Consider the following 24368-nt stretch of genomic DNA (forward strand, 5'->3'; position numbering starts at 1 on the left):
TCAGACACTTCCTTCCGTGGAAGTGATGTTTTTGCCGCATTTGTCCAATCACTGTCGAGCTCACCGCAGTGGAAACAAAACCCTGAAGCTGAGTGGTTTTAATGCAGAGAAAAGCACACACGATGAATCCCATTCTAGCGCACCTTTAGCATTGACATGCACATAATGTGATGCTGAGCTTCACTTGCTGAAGAGAATAATCCGAGCTCAGCGAAGACTGTTGTTGTTGTTTTCTTCAGCTGAGAATCAAAGTGCACAAGCATCATATTTATCTTCCGTTTGTTCAGTTAAAGTCAGGTTTGTTGTGTTTCAGCCTCTTAAGTGAAAGAAAAGGAGACCGTTGCTAGCCTCTGGGGCTAGTTTAGCTAACTGGACTGTCATATTAGCTGTGTAGCCTTGCTTTAGGTTATTTTCTCATTCTCTATTATTGTTAAAATAACAATAACTATCGATACTCGTATGTTATGCACCAAGGTTGGTGTTTTCACTTTTAGTGCAGATGTTTTGTGGGTTTTTCATAAACGATAAGTCAGTTAACAACAATAACAAACATCATGTTTGCTGTGGTGCAGGACACTAAAACCAAAATCCTCATCATTAAGATTTAGCAATGCAGATGGAATGAGACTTGTGTCTGGAGTTCACGTCACTTCCTCTGTGTCAAAGCCAGCTCCTTCTTACCCTCCTTCATTTCACATCATTTCATCTCCCCTTACATCATTTACATTACATCAAAACAGAGCGTCATTTATTAATGCAGCCTCCGCTCCACATAACACTTTGTATTACTCCTGGGCAAATAATGCATTTCCTCCCTCTAGGTCTTGCCTCAGTATTGACAGTGTGAAAAATCCATCACCACAGCTAACGTTTTGCATTTGGCGTTATGCCGCCGCCTTAATGGCAGAGCTAACGGTACTTTTTCCGAGACTGCCTCATTTCCATGAAGAAAACTGCTCCCCTACAGTGCTCCCAGGCTCTAATAAGAGCCCAGTGACTGTGGCAGCATGTATTTAGTCATATCTTTTAATCAGTGTGCAGTATAAATGCATTCATCTTTTGCAGATATGCAAAGACAGGGTGTAATACAGGGAGTTCAGGGAGGAGCGTGCAGGCATTAAGGACTTAACAAATACTGCGTCAAACTACCTGCACATTAAAACATGAACAAGGCACCTCGACACACATTCATCTTTGTTTTTATTTATTATTATTATAACAAGTTTTTTCTTGTATTCATAGAGAGTATAGTTTTTAACATGGAGAGAAACGGGTTCTTCATCTACTTAAAAACATAAATAATGTAAATAAAATGCAATTATCTTCAAGTCAACACACCCACAGGTTACATGGTGGCTGTAATGTAAGAAAACTCCAGTAAGCCAGTGTTTCCCAAACCTTCCCTGTGGGGACTCACTTTTTAACGATGGCTAACGATCGTAACTCAAATCACAAAAAACATTTGCAAGAGATGTTTGCCAAATGAATATAAACTTCATTTTATGCATAGTCATTAAACATATACACATAAATCTTAACTAAAATTGTACACATTTGTTTTAGGTAACCTAAAAAAAATCTCCCATCACCCATCTGTGGGTCCTGAGCCAGTCTTTGAGATTCATTGACTTATGACACACTGCGCCTGCTTTTGAGCAGACGTTGATACTGATTGGTTTAATATGTGTTTTCTGCATTTACAACATTTGCCTCCAAACTAAGAAGCTGAGAGAAACAGGAGCAGAATTCCACGGCTTTGGCTCCTTTTAAGTCACTAAGAGTCAAAAGAATTCTGCTTTGGTGGTAATGAATAACGAAACGGCATACTTGAGAATATCTCAAAGTCAATTATCCAAGGACTCGCTGAGGATGAAATTAGAGCAAAGCCCCCGCTGGTCAATAGGGACAAGATAACATTGTTATTAAGTGCAATTGGCTTTTAATTGGGCATAATGCACTCCATCTCCACTCTTTTAATTACGTTTGACTAAGCTGCCCTTCAATAGATGGCGGCAGCCATTGCGAGCTCAGCTCTTCAATTCAATTATCTGCAGCATTAATGATTTTTGACTATGGGGGAATGAATGGCTTTGGTTTGAAAGCATTCCATCATTTGGGGGCTGTGTCTGCTGCAGGATATTGCAGTCCTCACTAAGAAGATGAATTCTTCAAATGAGAGGTGAACATGTGGACATAGAGGTGAGAAAAATCACCGGTGAACTATTATAAAAGCTGTAAAAGACTCAAAGAGGATAACTGGTCAGATCTTGGTCCTGATCTGGCTCTGCTCTCTGATTTTTAAACGTGGTTGGTGTTTGTGACTGAACTCTGTCAGCACAACGCAACAGCTATGAACTGACAATGCTGAAAACGCGCCTCCATGTCTGTATTCTCAAGTCACGCCAAATCACGCAAGTTTCTGTCCCAAGTTCCCAAATCCCTGGAATCTCCTCCCGACATTGGTTTGAGTTCCTGAGTCTTGACTGGATCGTCTAGTCTGTGTTTTCTCAGGATTTAAACATTGCAAGAGTATTTGTTTTTAATGTCCTATATCTATAACCTTTACTACTACTGTACTATAACCTTTATGGGGCCCCACATAGAAATGCTGGCTGGGAATTGTGTCCTCTTCCGTTATACCAACTCTAACAGAATTTCAAAATAATATAGTGTATATTGTACATATTGTAATTGTTAATGTAGTAATAATAATTTGTAAAAGACTCACAGCATCCTCAGTTTTACAAGCCCTTCTAATCTAATCCATTAGTTCATATATTTCACAAACGAGCCCAACAAGTCCAGCCCTGATCAAGAGCCTGTCACATCTGATCATTATGCGTGAAATAAGTTTATGCTTTATTTATTTTTCCATTCTCACTCGCCTCGTGCTTTATTACTGTGACTAACGTCCCGGTCACGATGGGTTATAAATTAGCTTCCTCTGCCGGCGCAGGTACAGTAAATCAACACAATGGGCCACAACTACACACATGTGATCCCGGTGATCGATATCTGTGTCATTCTGCTCGTACCGTAACTTATCATTACCACTGCTTTCCACCCACCCGTTGACTGTGCACGCCCCGTCACTGGAGTTAAACTAACACGGCAAATAATAACTGCAATTATGCACTTAGACAATAAGCTGGAAAAACAAGTGAGAGCTCCTTTTCTTTCTGCTCGAGATGCACCTTCACTGGGTGAATTCAAACTGTTTTAGTCAGACATGATTGAACTGCACAAGTGGATAAGATACACCATCCTGCGCTGTCCCTTTTGTTTCCACTTTCCTGTGGACATAGATAGATGGAGCTCCAAATCTGTAATTTACACAGGCTGATTATTCCCAAGACTCCCATCCCCTTTAATTACACTAGGTATCCTTTTTTGACAAATTGTGTGTTTATGTCCTAGAGCTCTGCCTGCATTTATGCATTCCCCATCACATTGCATCATAAAGCCCACTATTCAATACACATAACCTGAGAATACATGGTAATAAGCAGGAAGAAAATGTATTTATGCACCTGTGTGTGGATTTTCTAATGTGGAGTTGCTGCACATGACCTTGTGTATTTGTTGTGAAGATGATTTGTCTTCTTCTCAGGGTTTGCCTGGGCCTCCTGGTGAGAAGGGAGAGAATGGAGACGTCGGAGCAATGGTGAGTGTATTTGTCTCTGCTGCAGCTGTTTACAGTCTCCACGCGCATACACACGCATACACACACGCATACACACGCATACACGCATGCGCGAGCGAGGTTTGGAAACTGTGCTCATTGTTGTGAAGTTTTGGCAACAATGCCAGTCACTCAGCAGATGTTTTTGAAGTCTGTGGCAAATGAATTGACACACACACACACACACACACACACACACACACACACACACACACACACACACACACTTCAACTAGTAAGAAATCTGCATTCTCTGTTTCACAGTTTTTCTAGTGTCATAAATTGGCTACAGTTATACAGTAACAGGGAATTAAGTGGGACAGACAAGTATGACGTGTACTCATGTGGTGTGATTTTCATTCACACCACCATTTGAGCGCAACATGCAAAAACACAGATAATGTCATCTGTGACTGTATTAATGTTTGACGTGTTGTCACTGCGTCATGTGGTGAAATACAGGATGTTACTCACGACCACAGTTATAATAATAATAATAATAATGCAGGTGTCAACAAAGCTTTCCCCACGACATGAAGCCCAGGAAGTAGGACTAATGTAGCAATTAGCCTCCAGGGGGCGACTATGCTGATTTCAAAAGTAACTGTTTGAAAGGAAGAGGTAATGTCTCCATCAGTAGTTTCAGCTGTTCTTCACTAGAGTGTGATGTCAATTTTCAGTTTTTTGTGAATGTGTGTTGTCATTGAGAGGAATATAGACAATAACCTATGACATACGAGTGTGATTGACAGCTGGTATAGACCAATAGGAGCCTGGATGTCTGTGAAGTGTCACGTTCCAGTTAAATCTCAAATCTTCACAATATCAGACGACAAATTCGCATTTTGATTTTACATGTCATGTTTTACATGATTTGACTTTTTGTTTTAGTAGATTTAGTTTTTATGATATCTTTCATTTTAGTACTTATTCCAAGAAAATGAAATGCAAGTTGTAATGTAATCCTTCATTTTATTTGTTATTCTTATTGAATAAAATACAAGTTTTTTGTGTGATATTTGGTTTTGGTCGGGTAACAGAGCGTTAACATTAATCTACACTATGCAGCTAATCCAACTAATCTGAGACATTTATCACCCAGCCAATCTTACATAGCACCACTTCCTTTCAATCTGGCTTTCAAAATAAGAGCCACTGACTTAAGGTTTTTACGACTATTGCTTTAATGCTTAGCAATAAAAATTGTTAACACTGATTATTAAATTAAATACACGTTTTTATGATTTTAGTGTTAGTAGTCATTCCACCACTGTCATTAGTCACACTTTGCACACAGAACAATGAGATGACAGCGAGTGCTGCATCATCATACCTAAAACATGATGGCACCTGGTGGGTCATTTGAATTTAGTTTGAAACATCTACAGCTTTTGGTACTTTGGTTCTGGGTTGGACACACACAGTAATCTCTGTTTTTGCTGACAGGGTCCACCTGGTCCTCCTGGCCCAAGAGGTCCTCAAGGTTCCAGTGGATCTAATGTAAGTCTTCTTCATTATCTCAAAACTTAGATTGTGTTTTATGAAATGGTATTTTGTGAAGTGTAAAGATGGTGGTATGCACAGATACAGCAGCTTTACAACCATAATTGCGATGTATGGGTTACAATGACAATGAAGATAATTTGATATTATACACTAATGCTGTGTAATTGATTGACAGGGTGCACAAGGTCCTCCTGGTGGTATTGGTTCAATGGGAGGTGTTGGTGAGAAGGTAAGAACCTAACATGGCTGGTGATTTCTGATGTTACAGTATTTCTTCACCATGAAAAGCACGTTCTGTTAATTCCCTCTGGTATGCTTTGTTTTCATAATAAGGGAACACTGCACAATGTTGTGCTTCTGCCACTCTGGAATAAAAAGTTTCTGTGTGTTTGAAGTAGAAGATGCAAAAACAAAAACATTGTACCTGGATTGTTTACTGCAAGTGTGATAATCCACATTATCACTAACAGGGAGAAAACGGGGAGGCTGGAAACCCAGGATCAGCTGGAGAGCCTGGTATTGCGGTAAGTACTGTGTCACGTATCTAGGGCTTCTTATCAAATCTTTCAGTTACAGAAATACTTACAAGGTTTTCAAGGTGTAGGTTTTGTTTTCACATTGCCCAGCGATAATCACATGCTGCACACAGGAAGTGAATCCTTTTATGACAGAGGCAAGTAAAGCAAGAAGCCTGCAAACGTTTGTAAAGTCAGGCTGAAAATAACAATTCTTGTGCTTAAAAAACCTGCACATTTAGCAGTTTGAGAGGATAAATGCTTATCCCAACTGTGAAGAGGAAGGATGGGGTGATGCAGGATCACTTAGGCATGCGTCATGTAGAGGCAGTGGCAGTTTTTTTGGTTATCCCTCCAGGGCTGTGGGGGGGGGCACAAAAGTTCTGGACTGGAGCTGTAAACGTAGCCTGAACAAATTAGTCCATGAATATCTGTGAGTGACGCCTCTAAGATTTAAAGGGTTGGGCAATATATCAAGAAGGGAAAATGCTAGCAAATTAAGGGCTTTTCAGCAGACACTTAACTCTGCTGCATTTGCAGCATCTTCACTGCTCGTGGTGTCATTATTCCAGCCTCTTACACAGGGCTGATTGTAGAGTCACAATATCACACCACTAATTTCCTTTCAAAAGCACCAAAATAAAGTCAAACGTTTTAGAATCATGAAGCAACATGACATGAACACAAAACCTCTTTTAATGATGCCGCATATTGCCTTTCTTTTTTTTCCTCTACTTTTTTTTTATTGTTTTTTTTTTACTTTTATCAGGATGAATATCAAAACAATGTGGTGGATTTTTTAGATGTGTCATGCACTCAATAGTGTCCGACCCATAAGGGTTTACAAAACTCGTAAAAAAATAAAAAAGATACAAAGATGACCACACACAACATCTAACAGTGTTCATCATTTCATAACGATAGTTCTCCAGGAAGAAACAGCAACAAGAAAAGCAGATACAATATTCACTTTATATTCATCAACCTCTCGTTCTTAAACCACCAGTGTATCATGGGGCGAGAGGTGGAGTTCACCCCGGACAAGTTAGCGGTCCATCGCAGGGCAAACACACAGAGAACATGGACAATCATTCACTTACACATTCACACCTAGAGTCCATTTAGAGTGTCCAATTAACCTCTTCAGGATGAAACACACACACACACACACACACACAGTGGGAGAACATGCAAACTCCACACAGAAACCCCTCGGTCAGACCAGGTCAGGAAATCCAGGTTTTTTACTGTCAAAATAAATCAGGATTCTTCCCTTGGACTTTTTTAAATACATTTTTCTCTGGTCAGTGTACACAAGGCAATGGAGCAGAAAATGAATTGTATTCTCAACACATAAAACACATTAACGTTGCTCTTCAGGAATACATTTATACCTGCCTGTTTCAATTGCCAGTGGAAGGGCAAGGACCTCTGTCCTCTCCTTAAATTCAAAGTTAAATAAGGTTCAGTAAATAATGCTCTTTTGATGAATAACCCAGCTATGATGTATGGTTGTATGTATGGAGACAGTGTCCCAGTGTCATCTAAAGGACAGGAGGTGGAGCTGAAGATGCAAACACTTGTCATTGGGAGTGACCAGGATGGACAGGATTAGAAATATGAGCATATTCGAGGAGCAGCTCAGGTTTGGAGATAAAGTAAGAGAGTCCATGTTGCGATGGTTTGGTCACGAGGAAGTTGAAGATGGAGCTGCTGGGCAGGAGGAGGAGAAGAGGAAGGCTACAGAGCAGGTTCATGGATGTTGTGAAGGACAACATGAGGACGCGTGGTGTAACAGAAGAGGACACAACGATGGATGCAGATGATCCACTGTGGCGACTCCTAAAGGGAGAAGCAGAAAGAAGACAAAGTTTAATTTAAACATAACATCTTTGGTTTATTACAGACCTCAGTTTCTCTTTGACTTTGAAGTGAAGTTTATTCCTTAAAATATAATTGAACGCAGACAGTGGAAATCTGCTGTGTGCACCAGAGAGTCTGAGTCTGTCAGGTTATGTCGACGCATCTGTTTACAGTGACACGGCACATCCATGCTGGCCTAGTCTGGACGAGCACTCGGCTCTAATATTCCAACTAATGATTCTGGGTTTGTAATTATGCTTCAGCTGCCACTATGAGTCATGGCTAACACTTTAAGACACTGCGTCAGCGATTAGCAGATACTGGAGTGATGAGCCATGTGATCGTCATGGAGATAAAAACTGGATTTAAAAATAAAACCACAGCAGATGATCGTAAAGCTTCAATTCGGTTCATTTTTTCAGCTTTGGAAGTCATGATTGGTTCATGTTATGATTCTAATTAGAATATATGGTATAATTACTTATTTGTTTTTATACACACGCCAATTAAATGTTATGGTCTGGATTTATATAGTGCTTTTCTGGTCTAACTGACCACTCAAAGCTGCTTTACACTGCAGATTTTGCCCCTTTCACTCACACATTTATACATATTTATACAGCATTCACACGCTGCTGGAAATGTGGGGTTAAGTGTTTGGCCCGAGGATGTAGACGAGCCGAGCTTCCGTTATTAGAGTGACGGATTTGATGTTACAATAGTCTTGTGCCTCAGTAAGGATGCATGTAAACCCTCATGTTCACAAGACTGTGACGATGCATTTTACCTGCAGGGCCCCAGAGGAGAGACTGGTGAGAAGGGAGAGTCGGGCCCACCAGGAGCAGCTGGACCTGCTGGTGCCCGCGGACCCCCTGGAGATGACGGCCCCAAGGGGAACCCTGTATGTCAACTCCACTGATGCACACACACACACACACACACATCTATTACTGATGTTTATAGTGCTGTACTGTGTGATGTCCCTCAGTCAAGCTGTTGTTGATGTGATGTCAAATATCTGTCCACAGGGTCCTGTTGGATTCCCAGGAGACCCTGGTCCCCCTGGTGAGCCTGGTGCTGCTGTAAGTGCTGCAATAAGTTCATCAAATACTGTTGCACCATGTTCTGCCTTCAGTGAATAAACACTATGATAAATACTGGTAATGTTAGAAACGAAAGAAGAAAACAATAGAAATATTGTTACTACGTGTTCATTTTATGTCTCATTGTAAGATTGAGTTGTTGTTTGAATGTGTTCTTTTCTCATGACTGTCATTCATTTTATGTTTGGCTCATTTATGTGTTGTTTTAGGGTCTTGATGGTTTAGGAGGCGATAAAGGAGATGATGGAGAGGCCGGTCAACCTGTAAGTCTTAAACAATAAACAAGTAAACATTATTAAAAAAAAGATGCGTCAGTTATTGTTCTAGTTCTAAAAATGACATCCCACATGTTCAATGATGATGGAGAAAATGTGAATAAAATAAAGCTTTTTGATTAACCTCTTGTATAATTCAGAAATGTAAATGAAACCTTTTAAAAACATGTTGCAGTTTATTGTAGTTTGTTTTAGCAGCATCATCTATTCTGTGACGTAGACCCTACTCTTCAGAAACAAAGCTTTTCAAATCTCTGTCTTTTCAAATACAGGGCCCTCCCGGCCCGTCTGGTGAGGCTGGTGTACCCGGACCTCCTGGCAAAAGGGTAAGTACATTTCCTGCTGATGCATGATGGTAAATAATTGAATATACATGTGTGATTATGGAGAAGGATAATGACATATTGTGACTTTGACTGGCAGCAATGTGAAAGCAGTAGGACTGCTTGGGCTGCTGTCGGGAAATGAACTTGTCACTTTAATTTCTGGCACTCCATAGCGTTCTGTCACATCAGATTTCAGTGGAGATTATTTCATTTCTCTGGTGTCGCGTTTTTACGATACCCTCCATTTACTCTAATAATGTTTTATAGGTGGCAATAAAGCATGCCTTCATTGTGTTGGATGAGAGAGATTTATAATTAAAGTGAATTCATTCTCCTTGTGTACTGCCACAGAGATGGTACTCAGTAAAGTTTACTCTGTATGAAAATACACGTATTATGTACATCACAGCTTTGCCATAGAAGCTTTTAGTGTGATGCATACTGATATTCATCTTGGGATCACAAAGCATTAGCAGTGGTGGGAAGCATTAACTCAAGCAATCTATGGGAATACATATTGATACTTAATTAGGGATGCACAATATCGGATATTTGCCAATATGCTGATGTCGGGAGTGCTTGGGTCGATAATAGTCATGTTTTTCCACGCTCTCAACAGCAGGGCTCGTTTAGTCTCTTCTGTCGTGAAATGAATGTAATATTTTGCATGTAGATAGAAATTGAGGACGCGAGTACGGCTGAACGACCTTTTTTTTATATATGTTGATATTTATATATGTTTATATATGTATGATATGGTTTATATACATACATACATATATATATATGGACTGGGGATATATCTTCTGGAAATACATACTGTATTACATGATCTTAAAATATACAGTGGTTAACAAATTTGTTAGACCACCACTGATAAATTTGGTAATTACCAAAACCACATTTTATGTGTTTTGTAATGGTTAATACACGTAGAAGCTCTTTAACTGGAATTATATTTTTTATGCCAAAATTATAATTATTATTTATAATTATTTATTTTATTTATTTTCAAATGTACTGAAAAACTGCACATTATTATTTCTTGATTAACATGTGAAATGATAGTTATTTACTTGGTTGAATGTTACGCTTGATTTCTGCATTCTCAGAGAAGCCCAGCTCATGAGCCGGCTCATATTTGGGTAGAAAAAGATGAATTCAGTTAATTGTTATTTGCCAATTAAATAACAAAAACACTTTTTGAAAGATTTCTGAAATATAACGGTTTTCTTGTTTTTATGACAGGTGGTCTAATAAAATTGTGAAGTTAATTGAAGGATAGTTAAGGATATATTTTTTAAAGCAAACCATAAAAAGTATGTGATAATAAAGTACACTCATGCTTTTATTGATTAAACCAGTGGTTGAGAGACTGTCTCTCTAAAACCCTGAGATCTGTTCATTGAGGGGAATATTTAAGATATTTCAGTGATAAAGTGCAAGAAATAATAATAAAAAATGTAAATAAATAAACAAAAAATGTGTAGCAGATTTTAAAATGTTGTGATTGTAGCTGCAGTTATTTTTATTGATAAACTTGTTTTAATATACTGCACTGCCACTATTAAAATGACTACTGTAAGTATGTGGTTGCATTGATTATGTCAGGTATAATATGAAGGGATGGAGTATGTTTGCATTGTTACATTGGTCAGAAGAGAAATGGTTTCTTACAGCATTGTGAATAAAAAACAAGTCACATGTCTGAGATAAAGCTTAGCATAATACCATTATCAGGCAAAAGGTAATGCATCAGTACTTCAGCATTTATCTGAGGTAAAATGTGGTCAGTTGTACATTTTGTTAATTTGCTAAGCAGCTGTGTGACTTTGCGTGTTTTCATCTGCAACTCTGTCCCTTGTTTGGCATCATTACCCTTTATTTGATGGTCCACTCACATTTAAAGCACTTTTAAGTCCCAGACTTTGTATTCCAAGGAATAGTATCCAGACAACAAAGGTTCCAGAGCAGATTAGAGTCCTATTCCATGTCCATATTAATGGACGTATGTGATTTTTCACCCTTCACTTGGGTAATTCTGGGTCCGTCTCTCTCGTCATATCTCTTCTAAATTGACTCAGGTTTGATGTTCATTGATGCATGAGGCTGCTTTGACTACATTAGCACACACACACACACACACACCACACACTCCATTAATGCACATACACAGTTGGCAGAGGCTCCTAACCTACATTGAAGACCGGTGGCTTTTGTTTGCTCAGTTTGATTATGGTTTCTAATGGCAAATGACAGCCCACTTTCAAGGTCCTGACCAGAGGCTGTTTGGTGAAAATGCTAATGTGCTTTTAGTCCAGTATGTTTGGAATGTAGGACAATGTGCTCACTGTCGTGTTTGCTGTCCTGCGTAACCTGATTGAAGGTCAGAGAATGTTAGTGCAGTACATCCATGAAACTACAGCTTCTACTAACTGTTAACTAATAATTCAGCTTCCAGGTGTAATGAGTTCTTGTTTTATATTCGTTGGAAAATGCTGTAAAAGACAAACATTGAATTGTTCTGTTAATGCAAATTAAATTAAATATTTCAGTTTATTTAAAGTATTAATGTACAGACTTGTAACTGAATTTCTGTTCTTTTTAGGGATCTCTTGGAAAAGCAGGTCAAGAGGGCAGACAAGGAGAAAAGGGATCCAAGGTGAGTTACCACCCACTGGAAACACACTCATCTAATTACAACCAATCATATAATGTCACGAATATGAGTTCATATGTAATATTTGGTAGCAAAGACTTGAATGGATCCATCATTTGTACTTTTGCCAATGACAACATATGGTAAATGATGATGTTTTGATACAGTGATTTTGTCGACCACTCAAAGGTGCTTTACGCTACAGTTTTCACCCATTCACACCTGTTAACTCACACATTCACATTATTTTCTATTTCTATATACTTTCTCTCCTATCAAACATCTTTCATACCCATTGACAGCCGTCAGGAGCAACATCTTGCACGACGACACATCATGATGTAGAGTAGTGGGGAATTGAACCCACAACCTTCCAATTCAAAGATGACTAGCTCTACCACTGAGCCTACCATATTAAAATGACAGTGTGTAATATAAAAGTAGTCTCTCCGAGTGATGGACAGACACAGCATTTCACAGTTCTGTTCTGGACAGATCTTCATAGAGAGTTTCAGCTTCTTTTTGCAGCAACTTCACTGCAGGGGTTCATTTGCTTTCATCTGGACAAGGCAAACAAAAATCCATACACATGTGCACACAAGTCCTGACAGACACAGATATTTCCCTCAGAAGTTGGTCGAGACAAGAGAAAAACTGAGCTAAAAGAGAATGAAAATGCCTTTTAGGGATCATTGATTCAAACTGCAGTGTTAAATTGGTCGGTCAGATCTGAACATTAAAGTCAAGAAATAAGACTAAAATATTTAGTAGCTCATATTGGAAAGTTGAAAGCTCACAGAGTAAAAGTTAAGATCATAGGTGATCAATGAAGCTGCACTAGAATCAATGACTGAAATATGTTTAAATGTGTAACTGGACACTTGTTTCTTCTTGCTCATTGTTACATTCAGTTTGGATTTACTTAATTCTAAGTGTAAAATGAATAACTTATCATTTATTTTCGTTAAATCATTAATGTCACCATGTCATTTAGACATTTTCATGGAAATTATCAAATATGTCTTGTATGAAACGACTGCATTTATTATATATATTTAGGGTTAGTGGAGCCATAATGTACGTACATACATAGTGTGGTGAATTTTAAATGTAAATACATTTTTAAACTTTATATTTTTAAACTTTATATTTTTATTTTTTATATTATTATTGTATTATATTATTATTTTAATGCAAAGTGTATTCAACTTTATTAGTATTAATATTTAGATATTCAGCTGCATTCGGATTAAGTTGCCTGCCTATTGGAGCACGCCAGCAGCGTGTGAATGGGTATGAAAATAAATAAAAACAACAACTAAAAGAAAACACGTGGATGTGCTGTATGAATGTGATGCTGAGTGATAGGGTGTCAATGAGTGAATGGCAAGAACTGCAGTATAAAGCAGCTTTGCGTGGTCATCAAGACAAGAAAAGTGCTATATAAATGCAAACCATTTACCATTTGCTGCCTGAAGCAGTTATCATATTCATAAATATACAATAAAGTAAAATAAAGGGTCTGTAATAGCTTTTGGGTTTATAATCTAAAAAAACAAAGCCCGTTTTCTATTGTCCTTTTTTTGTTCCCTCAGAAGCAGTAATGGTGTTTTTTGAAGCTACCAACAGATTTAATTTCTTTGTTTTAAATGCAGTGTTTTACTCAGGAGAGAAGGATCAAAAAGGAAGAAGTAAAAAAGAAAAGTACCTCCACATCAGATGGATCAATACGCTGCAAAACTCAGACCTGACTTCTTTAATCTTTTCATCCTTCTCTTTAATTCTCTTTACATTCACATGGATATGTACACACATTTATGCAAAGGATTAGAAATGATACAATGGAGACGAGACAAAGTCTGTGTGCTGATCCTTGAGGATGAAATCGAGGCTCTAATTGGCTGTCAGATCAATTTAATCCTCTCTTTTTATTCAAATCAAAATCACCTCAGTGTTTCTGCTTGGTGACAAAAAAGATGAGTTCTGGTTAAATTTGATCTGTGTGGATGTTAGAAATCCTTTAATCTGAGCGGCGGCTGAAAAAAGACAAACGGTGTAACTTTCAGAAACAAGAATGTTTTAATGGTCATTTCAAGATAGTATCAAAGAAATAAGTAGAGAAGACTAGAATAGTCCTAAATGATATATATCAGCGTTTGATGAGGGCGCTTTACATGCCGGGAAGTCAATGACTTTTCTATAAATTGTCTAATAATCTCCTTTTTGTTTAACAGGGAGAAGCTGGAGCAGAAGGACCTGTTGGTAAAACTGGACCTGTGGGACCCCAGGGACCACCTGGAAAGTCTGGTGCTGAGGGTCTACGTGGAATCCCCGGCCCTGTTGTGAGTGGATTCTTATTGTAATAAAAAAAACACTTCATGATGCGAGATTGAAGTCTGCGTTATAAGTGACGTGTGTTACGCCTTCATTTTCAGGGCGAACAAGGACTCCCTGGTGCTTCTGGTCAAGATGGCCCTCCGGGACCTATTGTAAGGCATTTCCTTCCACCTTTCAACCAAAGAATCTTGCTATAATGAAGTAACTTACCATTGTTTACAGCAGATCTCTTAATAATTCAGCAGGGTAGAAGCAGATTAGTCAGCACTGACTCTACTCTGGCTGTCAAATACTTCACAAAATGATTCCTTGCTTCTCTCTCCATATCCATATAGGGACCGCCTGGACTTCCTGGTATGAAAGGTGACTCTGGATACAAGGGAGAAAAGGTAAGACATGATTATGATGCTAATCTGCGATGGCCTCACTGTGTGTATTCCTCATATCTTTATATCCACCTTATCTGAAGTCTCCCAAGTGAGCAAACACCTGCGCCCGTGAAGCCTCCGTCTCTTTGTTCATCCTCACTCCCAGAGCCATGAGAAAAGAGAGAGTTTTCACACAATGATTTGATGCAGTCAATGAATATGTATAAGTCCAATAACATCATCTTTGTAATGGTCGGTGGTTTAATGCCAGCGTGCAGATGGCCATAACTCTGCACAGCAGCAGGTGCCAAGACAGACCACTATTGTTAAATATGACGACCACCATAAACACACTAATTATTTATTGGCAGCAATAAGACTGGGCTGAGGTCATCTGGCCGCACTGTGTGCACAACGTGGGAGGTGAATTTGTGTGTTTCTGCTGGTGATGAATAAACAAAAACAACTTGCTCTATATTAATATGTCGTTTATTTCTCTCTCTTCTCACTCTAGGGTCACCCAGGTTTGATTGGTCTGATCGGACCCCCCGGTGAGTCCGGAGAGAAGGGAGACCGAGGTCTGCCTGGACCTCAGGGTCTTGCAGGCGGCAAGGGTGAAATTGTAAGTCTTTGTGTTAAAGTGAGGCAGCTTAAGTGTTTAAATGATAGAACCCTGTAAGTACGGCTGGTGTTAACATGTTATGTCATAAAATGCTTCATGTTATTTATAATGATCAATCATTGACCTGCATGTTGATCAATCATTGATCTGATTTCTGTTTTGAGGGCGGTGTTGGTTTCCAAGGTCCTCTTGGCCCCCCTGGTCCCCCTGGTCTTCCTGTAAGTTCCACACATCAGTTTTATTCATTGACTTGTTTTGTTGCATCATCACAGTTCATGTGTTCATATTGTTTTATCAACAGGGTTCTCAAGGACAGAAAGGATCCAAGGGATCAGATGTAAGCTGTGTTTTTATCACTTTTGTATTCTTTTTGTGTTTTTAACGTCAGTGTTTGACAGTAATGGTTGATATCTGGTTTCTTTTACGTCAGGGTTCAGCTGGTCAGAAGGGAGACCCTGGACTGATTGGACCTCCTGGAGCTCCTGTAAGTCACCTGGTCATAAACACTCAATGTTTGGATTTCTTAATAACACTGTTACTTTAAACCACATCAAAATCAAAGTAGAATTGATTATTAGTTTTTTCTGGTTCCGGTTCAATCTCCACAAAGAAAAATGCAAATCCTCAAACGTGATCATTCCAAATGGAACAATTTGGATTGTTGATCAGATGTAACAAACAATCTGCAGATATGGACAATAAGATCAATCAAGTTTGTGTTTGACATGTTTGACATTTGACATGTTTGACATTTTTGACATGTTTGACAAACTGACGATCTGGGCATAAAGCTTCCAAACTCAGTAATAAGGCAGATTCATTCATTCATTCATTCATTCATTCATTTATCACCTTTATCGCAGGTCTGCTGGTGCCGATTCCACCGGACATAAAATAATTGTTAGTCGCAGAACTACCTGTGCTGATTGTCTTGTGCTGTGTTTCCATCATGGTACGGTTGAGTTTGGTCCAGTACGACATGGTTTGGAATGAGAACAGTGCCAGGATGTGGCCTGTAGACAACAATGGAGGACATCCAGCAGCTCAGTGTGTGAATAGACTGCAGGCTGCAGGCTTGGATGGTGCAGATACTGCACATGTTTGAGTCTGTGAGTTAGAGTTCGTGTGTTAGGTTTCTCTTCTTACTTTTGTACTGTGACTTGAAGTCATGTATGTTGACATGTGGTTGACACTTTACAAATAAAACTGAATTGAATTGAATTCCTACTCATGTGAAAAAAAAAACCCCACCCTTCTTGACTGTTCACCTGTGCTTCAGGGACCCCCCGGTGACATCATCCAGCCTCTGCCCATTCAGCATTCATCCGGAAAGAGGAGGCGTCAGGCTGAGATGCAGGGAGATGAAGCGCTGGCAGACTACGGCGTTGAGGGCATGGGCATGGAGGGAATGGAGGACGTCTTCGGATCCCTCAACAACCTCAAACAAGACATCGAGCGCATGAAGTTCCCCATGGGCACCCGGGACAATCCTGCCAGGACCTGCAACGACCTTCACCTCAGCCAGCCTGACTTCCCAGATGGTAAACACAAAGTCCATCATGATGATTGTGTTATTGTGTACAGATGTGGTTGTGACAAAAGACAAATGCAGACGTTCAAATCTAAATCTATCTGTCCACGTTGTAGCGATTCATTTCCAGCCATAACTTTAAGACCTAATGTCATTTTGAATTGATCATTTTCAAGAGATTATTTTGGTTAAAGAGTAAAAACTGCACGTTTTATGCACGTTATTTGACCTGAAAAATGTCTCCCCAGTCTTTGGCAACAACTGCCGTAAAATACATGCTTTAGTTAATATAGAGTCAAAATTCATGGAGTAAAGGAAGTTTGTAGACGTTATGATTGATAGATATGATTCATATAAATCACATAAGAATTAAAATATGGAAAACAATTGCTCACTTAAATAATCAGACAACAAAGCATTATACGTATTATATAAAGCAATCATTGGGCCTTATACGACCTACAATTGAAGTATGGGCAAGTACTATAGGTCCAATCTAAAGATAGAGAGATAAAAACATCCAAACATTCTATTCAGAGCATGTTTTCACTATGCAAAGACTTCAGAAATGTAAATAAAAATCAGGCTGCTTTTTTCTTCTTGATGGGAGGAAAATATGTGTTACACACTTAGACAATAATGTCTTTGAAACTGCTTGAAAATGGCTGTAAACAATGAATGCATCAGCACAAATGTGATTATAATATTTATTAGATCATGTACAGACCTCATGTGAGGCTTTATTGTGCTTTTGTTTTGCCCGTGAATATCTTGTTAAATCGTAGAGGGATCGTTTGTGTGGTGATATTATATCGTTCTTCAGACTCAAAGTATCATTTTTTTTGCTGATTGTTTCAGATAAACATTAAACTTTATGTGGATTAGCATAAAAAAATCAATTGACAACGGCATCTCCTCAAATAAAGAAAAATAGAATCTGAATCAAACGATATATACATGTATATATATATATGTATACATATACATATCTAGAGCAGTGCAAACATGGAAGCTGCATCCCACTTCCGTGTGTGTGTCTCACTGTCTCACATGTCTGTCCCTCTCCCAGGTGAATACTGGATCGATCCAAACCAGGGCTGCATAGGAGACGCCATCAACGTCTTCTGTAATTTCACAGCAGGTGGAGAAACGTGCGTCTACCCGGATAAGAAATCCACAGGAGTAAGTAATGATGACACACTGTTGGTAAATGTACAACATAAACATGATCTGAATTCTCTTCATCTACAGTAATTGTCATTAATTCAGTTTAAACTCAATTTTCTTCACCGCAGGTTCGAATATCAAACTGGCCCAAGGAATCACCAGGTTCATGGTTCAGTGAATTTAAACGTGGCAAAATTGTGAGTGAACGTCCCCGACTTGTTATTTTCTTTTCCATTACCCTCCCGTACACTCGCTCTCATCCATTTTAGATTTTGCTTTTCCATTTTGCCACTTTGTCACTTTGTCTCATTTACAGTAACAGTTGCCCACCAATCTGTCTCCTCTCCTCTGACATCCTCCATCATGCATCTCCTTCCCCAAACCATTTTTCACCCTTTCCTCCTTATTTCGCGCTCACCTTTCTTTGAACTTTTCCTTTCCCTTTTTTATCCCACCTGTTATTTTTATTTCTATCACCTCTTACGTGACTTGATTCTTTCCGTCCTCAGTTGAACTACGTTGACGTTGGACAAAACACCATCACCTCAGTGCAGATGACCTTCCTGAAGTTGCTGAGCTCCTCTGCTCGGCAGAACTTCACCTACATCTGCCATCAGTCCGTGGCCTGGTTCGACGCCAAGGCCGACAACTACGACAAGGCGCTGCGCTTCCTGGGATCCAACGATGAGGAGTTGTCTTACGACAATAATCCCTTCATCAAGCCAGTGATGGACGGCTGCTCGGTAAACACGCGCTCGCTAACGTTATTTTTGCTTCATCCTTTGAAAATCTCGTTAATCCTCGCACATATTTGGACAGTTGTAGTGAAATGATACAGAATATCATCCCAAAAATCTGATGTTTGCATTGGCGTTATGTCTCATTCTGTATTTAATTGACTGGAATTAAATACAATATGAAAGTACTGATCAAAAGAAAATTCATCTGAACATGTTTTAAACTAATAATATTAAATATTCACTAGTTCCAACGCCTGTCGCTTTAATGGCTTTTAGGATCAAATATGTTCCTTTTGTTGGTTTTAGCTGAAAAATGTATAAATGTGGCAGCATTAATGAAATCATTTTTCCAAAATGCAATAATAGTAGCAAGCCTTCACATTAGAGCAGCTGTGAACAGGAAATGTGTGATATTTTATGGTTACTTTTGTCAAACAAACAGGTAAATACTTTATTTTTTAAAACACAATAACAACAACAGTGTAAGATTCTTGCTAGAATTCTCTGTTCCTGTTTGTTTTCAGGTCATGAGTCATAATGGATAACAATCATAACATTGTGCATGTGACTGTTAACACGCCCATCAGAACTCTGGGTGTGTTTATTAATAATAATCCAAAACCTGCCGATTACAAAATTACAAAAATGTCACACATGTCACTCAGGAGAAATCATTACTAATGAAAACAGGAAGCCAGAGGGGAGAATGCTGAAAGTAAATCATTTCTAATGAGCACATGAACACATGAATAATGAACACATGTATTCCTTCATAAATGGCAAAATATGAACCTCAAGCATTTACAGAGCGGCTCATTGAGAACAAACTGTCTTTTTACGACAGTGTTAACACGTGCTGGATAAGACAGTAGGTGGCAGTGTTGCACTTCTAAATGCTCCTATTTATAAAAGGTACTGTACCAGGAAAACCAGGAAAAGTATGACTGCTTCCTGTCCAAAGAATTTACTGTAATATTACATTCTTAGTCGTTAATTTTGTGCAATGAATACACGTTTTGATTTTACATTTTGTTTTAATAGTTGTTCTGACCAAAAATATGTATATTTTATGCTCTCTTTCATTTTGTTTTATTTCATAAATTAGATTTTATGAAATGAAATACGGGTTTTTGAGTCATATTGGTTTCAGTAGCGATGAAGTTACAGATCACTATACTATTCAGTAATATAATAATTTGATATAATAATATTCAGACCTTTTGCCGTAACGCTGAACGATGAAAATAGCTCACAATCTGTGTCTGGTTTTTATGACATTCTATTCTATTAGTTAATTCTTTGAAATAAAATACACCTTTTATTGTCATTCCACGACTTTGGTAATACAGGTGACAGGAAGTAGTCACACTTTGGCACACGCACACAACAATCGGGTAACGGCAGCTACAATGACATGAAACAAATGTTTAGTAAAACATAGTTGGTCCTAAACTCATGTTGTCGCCTCCTGCAGATGAAGCAGGGCTACTCCAAGACGGTGCTGGAGATCAACACTCCCCGCATCGACCAGCTGCCCATCATCGACGTCATGCTGAATGACTTTGGCGACTCCAACCAGAGGTTTGGCTTCGAGGTCGGCTCCGTCTGTTTCCTCGGCTAGACACGCCCCTTCCCCCGCTGAAGGACAGGGTCACGTCAACACACCCAACACGCCGAGATCCGACATCCTTTACCTTCTCTCCCCGCGAAGCGAAAAAAAAAAACCTGTGTTTTCTTTTGTTGCCGAGAAGATCCACTTCAAGCCCGGAGAAGAAGAGCGCCCCCACCAGGCCCTGTCATGAAAGCGCTGACCAGGGGAAAGTACTCCTTGCCCTTGTAGGGCCAGAATCACATGACTTTAACTTGACATCAGGAAAAAAACGAAAATGAGGGCATTTGATGCCGTGGCGGACAGTGGCGCACTTTCAGCAACAGAGAGAGGATCCACTCACACCCAGCCCCGCCCCCTCCCCTCTCCTCACCCCTCCTCCCACCGCGCCTCCCTCTCTGGATGCTCCAGGTGCTGCTCTGATTACAACCACAGAGGTGTTTTTTGTGCAGAATCACGAAACACTCAAGGTGCTACAAAAAGTGCTTTTTGATAAAACTGTAATAATTATTATTATTATTATTATTATTATTATTATTATTATTTTGTACAATATTGTTCCTCTCCGTATCCACTCTTTTAAAAAGAATAAAAAACTTGCATGTGCCCCCGCCTCTTACATTTCAAATTGATATTTGGTTAACTATATTGGAAAAATAAAAGGATAAATATATTTGATGTTTGTTGAGACTTATCATGACATCATTTACTTCAATTTGTAATTATAAAATACAAGGTTTTTGTAAATAATATAGCTTTCATAACAAAACTGAAAAGTGACTCTTAAAAACATTTCTTATTACATATCCGATGGTATGCCCAGTAGGAAATTAAGCCATAATAATAATAATATGATATAGTAATATAAATAATGTTAGAAAGGGCTTATTCTCGGAGACAGACTTTATTCACCCAGCTGTTGTACCTCACTTTCTTTCATAAATGTGGACACGTTCTGGCTCCTCAGCCGTTATTATTTTGGTGGCGAACAAACAAAATGGGTAAAGATTTTTTTTTAATTTGTCCATTTGTGTGTGTTTTTTTCTAATTAAGTAACAAAAAAATACACTGTTGATTTTCTTCTTTGTAACAATGAACACAAATGTTTTCATGTGCCTTGAATTGTTCATTCAAAAAATATTAAAACTGGATTCTGAAAAATGTGGGGTGGAATGTTTGTATTGTTGGCTGTCTGCGTGTAGAAATGATGATAAGTGCTCTTTTTGTTGTGATTCTGCGCCGCCACCACCTTATTAGCCGCCTTTCACCATTAATGATAATTTAAGATTATTATAGGAGGATGAATGGTTCATGTTTGGGCTGGTGTGATGGATTCTGCTGAGCCCAGGTGCTTTAATCTCCTCCACTTTTCTTTCTCTGACTCAGATTTGACTTTGATCATGATCTATTTTGCATCTCCACCTCCTTCGCTTGCCGCTATCGTAGCACAGACTTCAGAGTCGCTTTCGAACTTGTGTACTTACAGTATGTTAACAACCTTATGTACAACTGAAATAAATGTTTGGTGCTTTGCCAAATGCACATTGCAATGGTTTGCATTCACTTAAAGATTACCCTTTACCCTTAAAGTTAGGCAAATACATCACTGGCACTTCAACGTGTGAAGGAAAATTTGGATGAAGTGCTCTTATTCTGAAATCCTGAAATAGTCCTTATTGTACGTCAATCAAATCCTGTTATAAACTCCCTCTTTTTTGGCCAGGTAACTTATGCCCATGTTTCCCTCATTCCTTTGAACAGCACCACCGTGGGGAGACGTTGTCATTTTTGTTTGTTAATTCAAATATTGATATTTGCCCTATAGCGTGTCGATTAACACATGCACGAGGAAGAATGAGAATATAGTCACAAAACTGATTTTTTTTGACCCACCCCTAACTTCAACCTCCCCAGGCTCTTTTTTTCACCTGCCATAATTCCTTCAGTGGTGGGAACAGCATCAATCCTTTTTTCAGCATGTTTTCCTGTCCTAATGGCAAAATAACAAGAAAATTCCATGGCAATAATTCTGCGACGAAATTTCGATTGTGCTTGCGGTTCTTGCTGCTGATGTTGTCGAGTGCAGGACTTGAACTGGTTAAGGAGTAACGTTTGGGTCGATTGAACCTTGAAGTAATTTTGTAGTATACCTTTAAGGATTTAGACAAAGTGGTATTTTGGTGGAATCCACCTTTTGAATAGACTGACTCATGAGTCCCTCCCGCTCTCTGCCCGCCCCCTTTCAAAAAATCTGTGTTTCCAACACCTGCATTATAAAATCTGAAACATAATATACTATGACATGTTTGTCAAATTTTAGTATGTTCTCAAAAAAGTCACCAAAATGTCATTATAGTATGTCGTCCAAAATCAAAAAAAAAATCATAGTTTAGTATGACGTCCAAAATTTGACAAAAAAGTCATAGTTTAGTATGTCGTCCAAAATGTGACGAAAAAGTCACAGTATAGTATGTCGTCCAAAATGAGATCAAAAAGTCAAAGTTTAGTATGTAGTCCAAAATAAGACAAAAAAATTAAACTATAGTATGTCATCCAAAATTTGACAAAAAAGTCATTGTATAGTATGTCGTCCAAAATTACTCAAAAAAGTCATACTTTTGTATGTCGTCCAAAAATTGACAAAAAAGTCATAGTATAGTATGCTATCCAAAATTAGACGAAAAAGTCACTGTATAGTATGTCGTCCGAAATTTGACAAAAAAGTCAAAGTATAGTATGTCCTCCAAAAAAACTCAAAAAAGTCAAAGTATAGTTTATCGTCCAAAATCACTCAAAAAAGTCATAGTTTAGTATGTCGTCCAAAATTTCACAAAAAAGTCATAGTATAGTATGTCGTCCAAAATCACTCAAAAAAGTCAAGGAATAGTATGTCGTCCAAAATGTGACTAAAAAAATCATTGTATAGTATGTCGTCCAAAATGTGACTAAAAAAATCATTGTATAGTATGTCGTCCAAAATTTGACAAAAAAGTCATAGTATAGTAGTCCAAAATCACTCAAAAAAGTCATAGTATAGTATGGCGTCCAAGATTTAACAAAAAAGTCATAGCATAGTATGTCGTCCAAAATTTGACAAAAAGTCATAGTATATATGTCGTCCAAAATTGACAAAAAGTCATAGTATAGTATGTCGCCAGTCTAAAATTTGACAAAAAAGTCATAGTATAGTATGCTATCCTCAAATTAGAATAAAAAGTCACTGTATAGTATGTCGTCCAAAATTTGACAAAAAGTCATAGTATAGTATGTCGTCCTAAAATTGACAAAAAAGTAATAGTATAGTATGTCGTCCAAAAATTTGACAAAAAGTCATAGTATAGTATGTCGTCCAAAATCACTCAAAAAAGTCATAGTATAGTATGTCGTCCAAAATGAGACAAAAAATTCATAGTATAGTATGTCAAAATGAGACAAAAAGTCATACTTAGAATGTCCAAAATTGACAAAAAGTCATAGTAAAGTATGTCGTCCAAAATCACTCAAAAAATCATAGTATAGTATGTCGTCCAAAATTTGACAAAAAACTCAAAGTATAGTATGCTATCCAAAATTAGACGAAAAAGTCACTGTATAGTATGTCGTCCAAAATTTGACAAAAAAGTCATAGTATGTCATTTAAAATGAGACAAAAAAAGTCATACTTTAGTATGTTACATTACATGTCATTTAGCAGACGCTTTTAAAGCGACTTACAATGGAATTTAGTACAATCAGCGAGGGGTGGAATCGAACTTGCGACCATTGCGACCATGATGTTTTTCGCACATAGGGTACCGGTGTTAACCACTGAGCCACTCCACCCCTAGTATGTCAACTAGACATGTTGAACACTTTTGTCGTCCAAAATTTGACAAAAGTCATACTTTAGTATGTCGTCCAAAAATTGACAAAAAAGTCATAGTATAGTATGTCGTCCAAAATTAGACGAAAAAGTCATAGTATAGTATGCTATCCAAAATTAGACGAAAAAGTCACTGTATAGTATGTCGTCCAAATTTAGACAAAAAAGTCATACTTTAGTATGACATCCAAAAATTGACAAAA

The 24368-nt window shown here is 38.3% G+C and overlaps 1 protein-coding gene across 2 annotated transcripts in view; it reads left to right on the forward strand.

Annotated features, from left to right (window-relative positions):
* The window catches only part of LOC122775789 (collagen alpha-1(XI) chain-like), a 93198-nt gene extending 71353 nt beyond the window's left edge, over nucleotides 1-21845 (forward strand). For both annotated transcript variants that reach the window (XM_044035967.1, XM_044035976.1), the window contains 21 exons: nucleotides 3611-3664; nucleotides 5129-5182; nucleotides 5364-5417; nucleotides 5659-5712; nucleotides 8360-8467; nucleotides 8595-8648; nucleotides 8879-8932; nucleotides 9217-9270; nucleotides 11879-11932; nucleotides 14164-14271; nucleotides 14365-14418; nucleotides 14602-14655; nucleotides 15149-15256; nucleotides 15421-15474; nucleotides 15558-15593; nucleotides 15687-15740; nucleotides 16536-16797; nucleotides 17857-17969; nucleotides 18083-18151; nucleotides 18464-18697; nucleotides 20169-21845. In XM_044035967.1, coding sequence (XP_043891902.1) covers nucleotides 3611-3664; nucleotides 5129-5182; nucleotides 5364-5417; nucleotides 5659-5712; nucleotides 8360-8467; nucleotides 8595-8648; nucleotides 8879-8932; nucleotides 9217-9270; nucleotides 11879-11932; nucleotides 14164-14271; nucleotides 14365-14418; nucleotides 14602-14655; nucleotides 15149-15256; nucleotides 15421-15474; nucleotides 15558-15593; nucleotides 15687-15740; nucleotides 16536-16797; nucleotides 17857-17969; nucleotides 18083-18151; nucleotides 18464-18697; nucleotides 20169-20315 — 1833 coding nt within the window. In that variant the 3' untranslated portion in view covers nucleotides 20316-21845. The remainder of the gene's footprint in view (nucleotides 1-3610; nucleotides 3665-5128; nucleotides 5183-5363; nucleotides 5418-5658; nucleotides 5713-8359; nucleotides 8468-8594; nucleotides 8649-8878; nucleotides 8933-9216; nucleotides 9271-11878; nucleotides 11933-14163; nucleotides 14272-14364; nucleotides 14419-14601; nucleotides 14656-15148; nucleotides 15257-15420; nucleotides 15475-15557; nucleotides 15594-15686; nucleotides 15741-16535; nucleotides 16798-17856; nucleotides 17970-18082; nucleotides 18152-18463; nucleotides 18698-20168) is intronic.
* The last annotated feature ends 2523 nt before the right edge of the window (nucleotides 21846-24368 follow it).

This window comes from Solea senegalensis, linkage group LG1 (assembly GCF_019176455.1).
Source record: "Solea senegalensis isolate Sse05_10M linkage group LG1, IFAPA_SoseM_1, whole genome shotgun sequence".
In the NCBI taxonomy this organism is placed as follows: domain Eukaryota; kingdom Metazoa; phylum Chordata; class Actinopteri; order Pleuronectiformes; family Soleidae; genus Solea; species Solea senegalensis.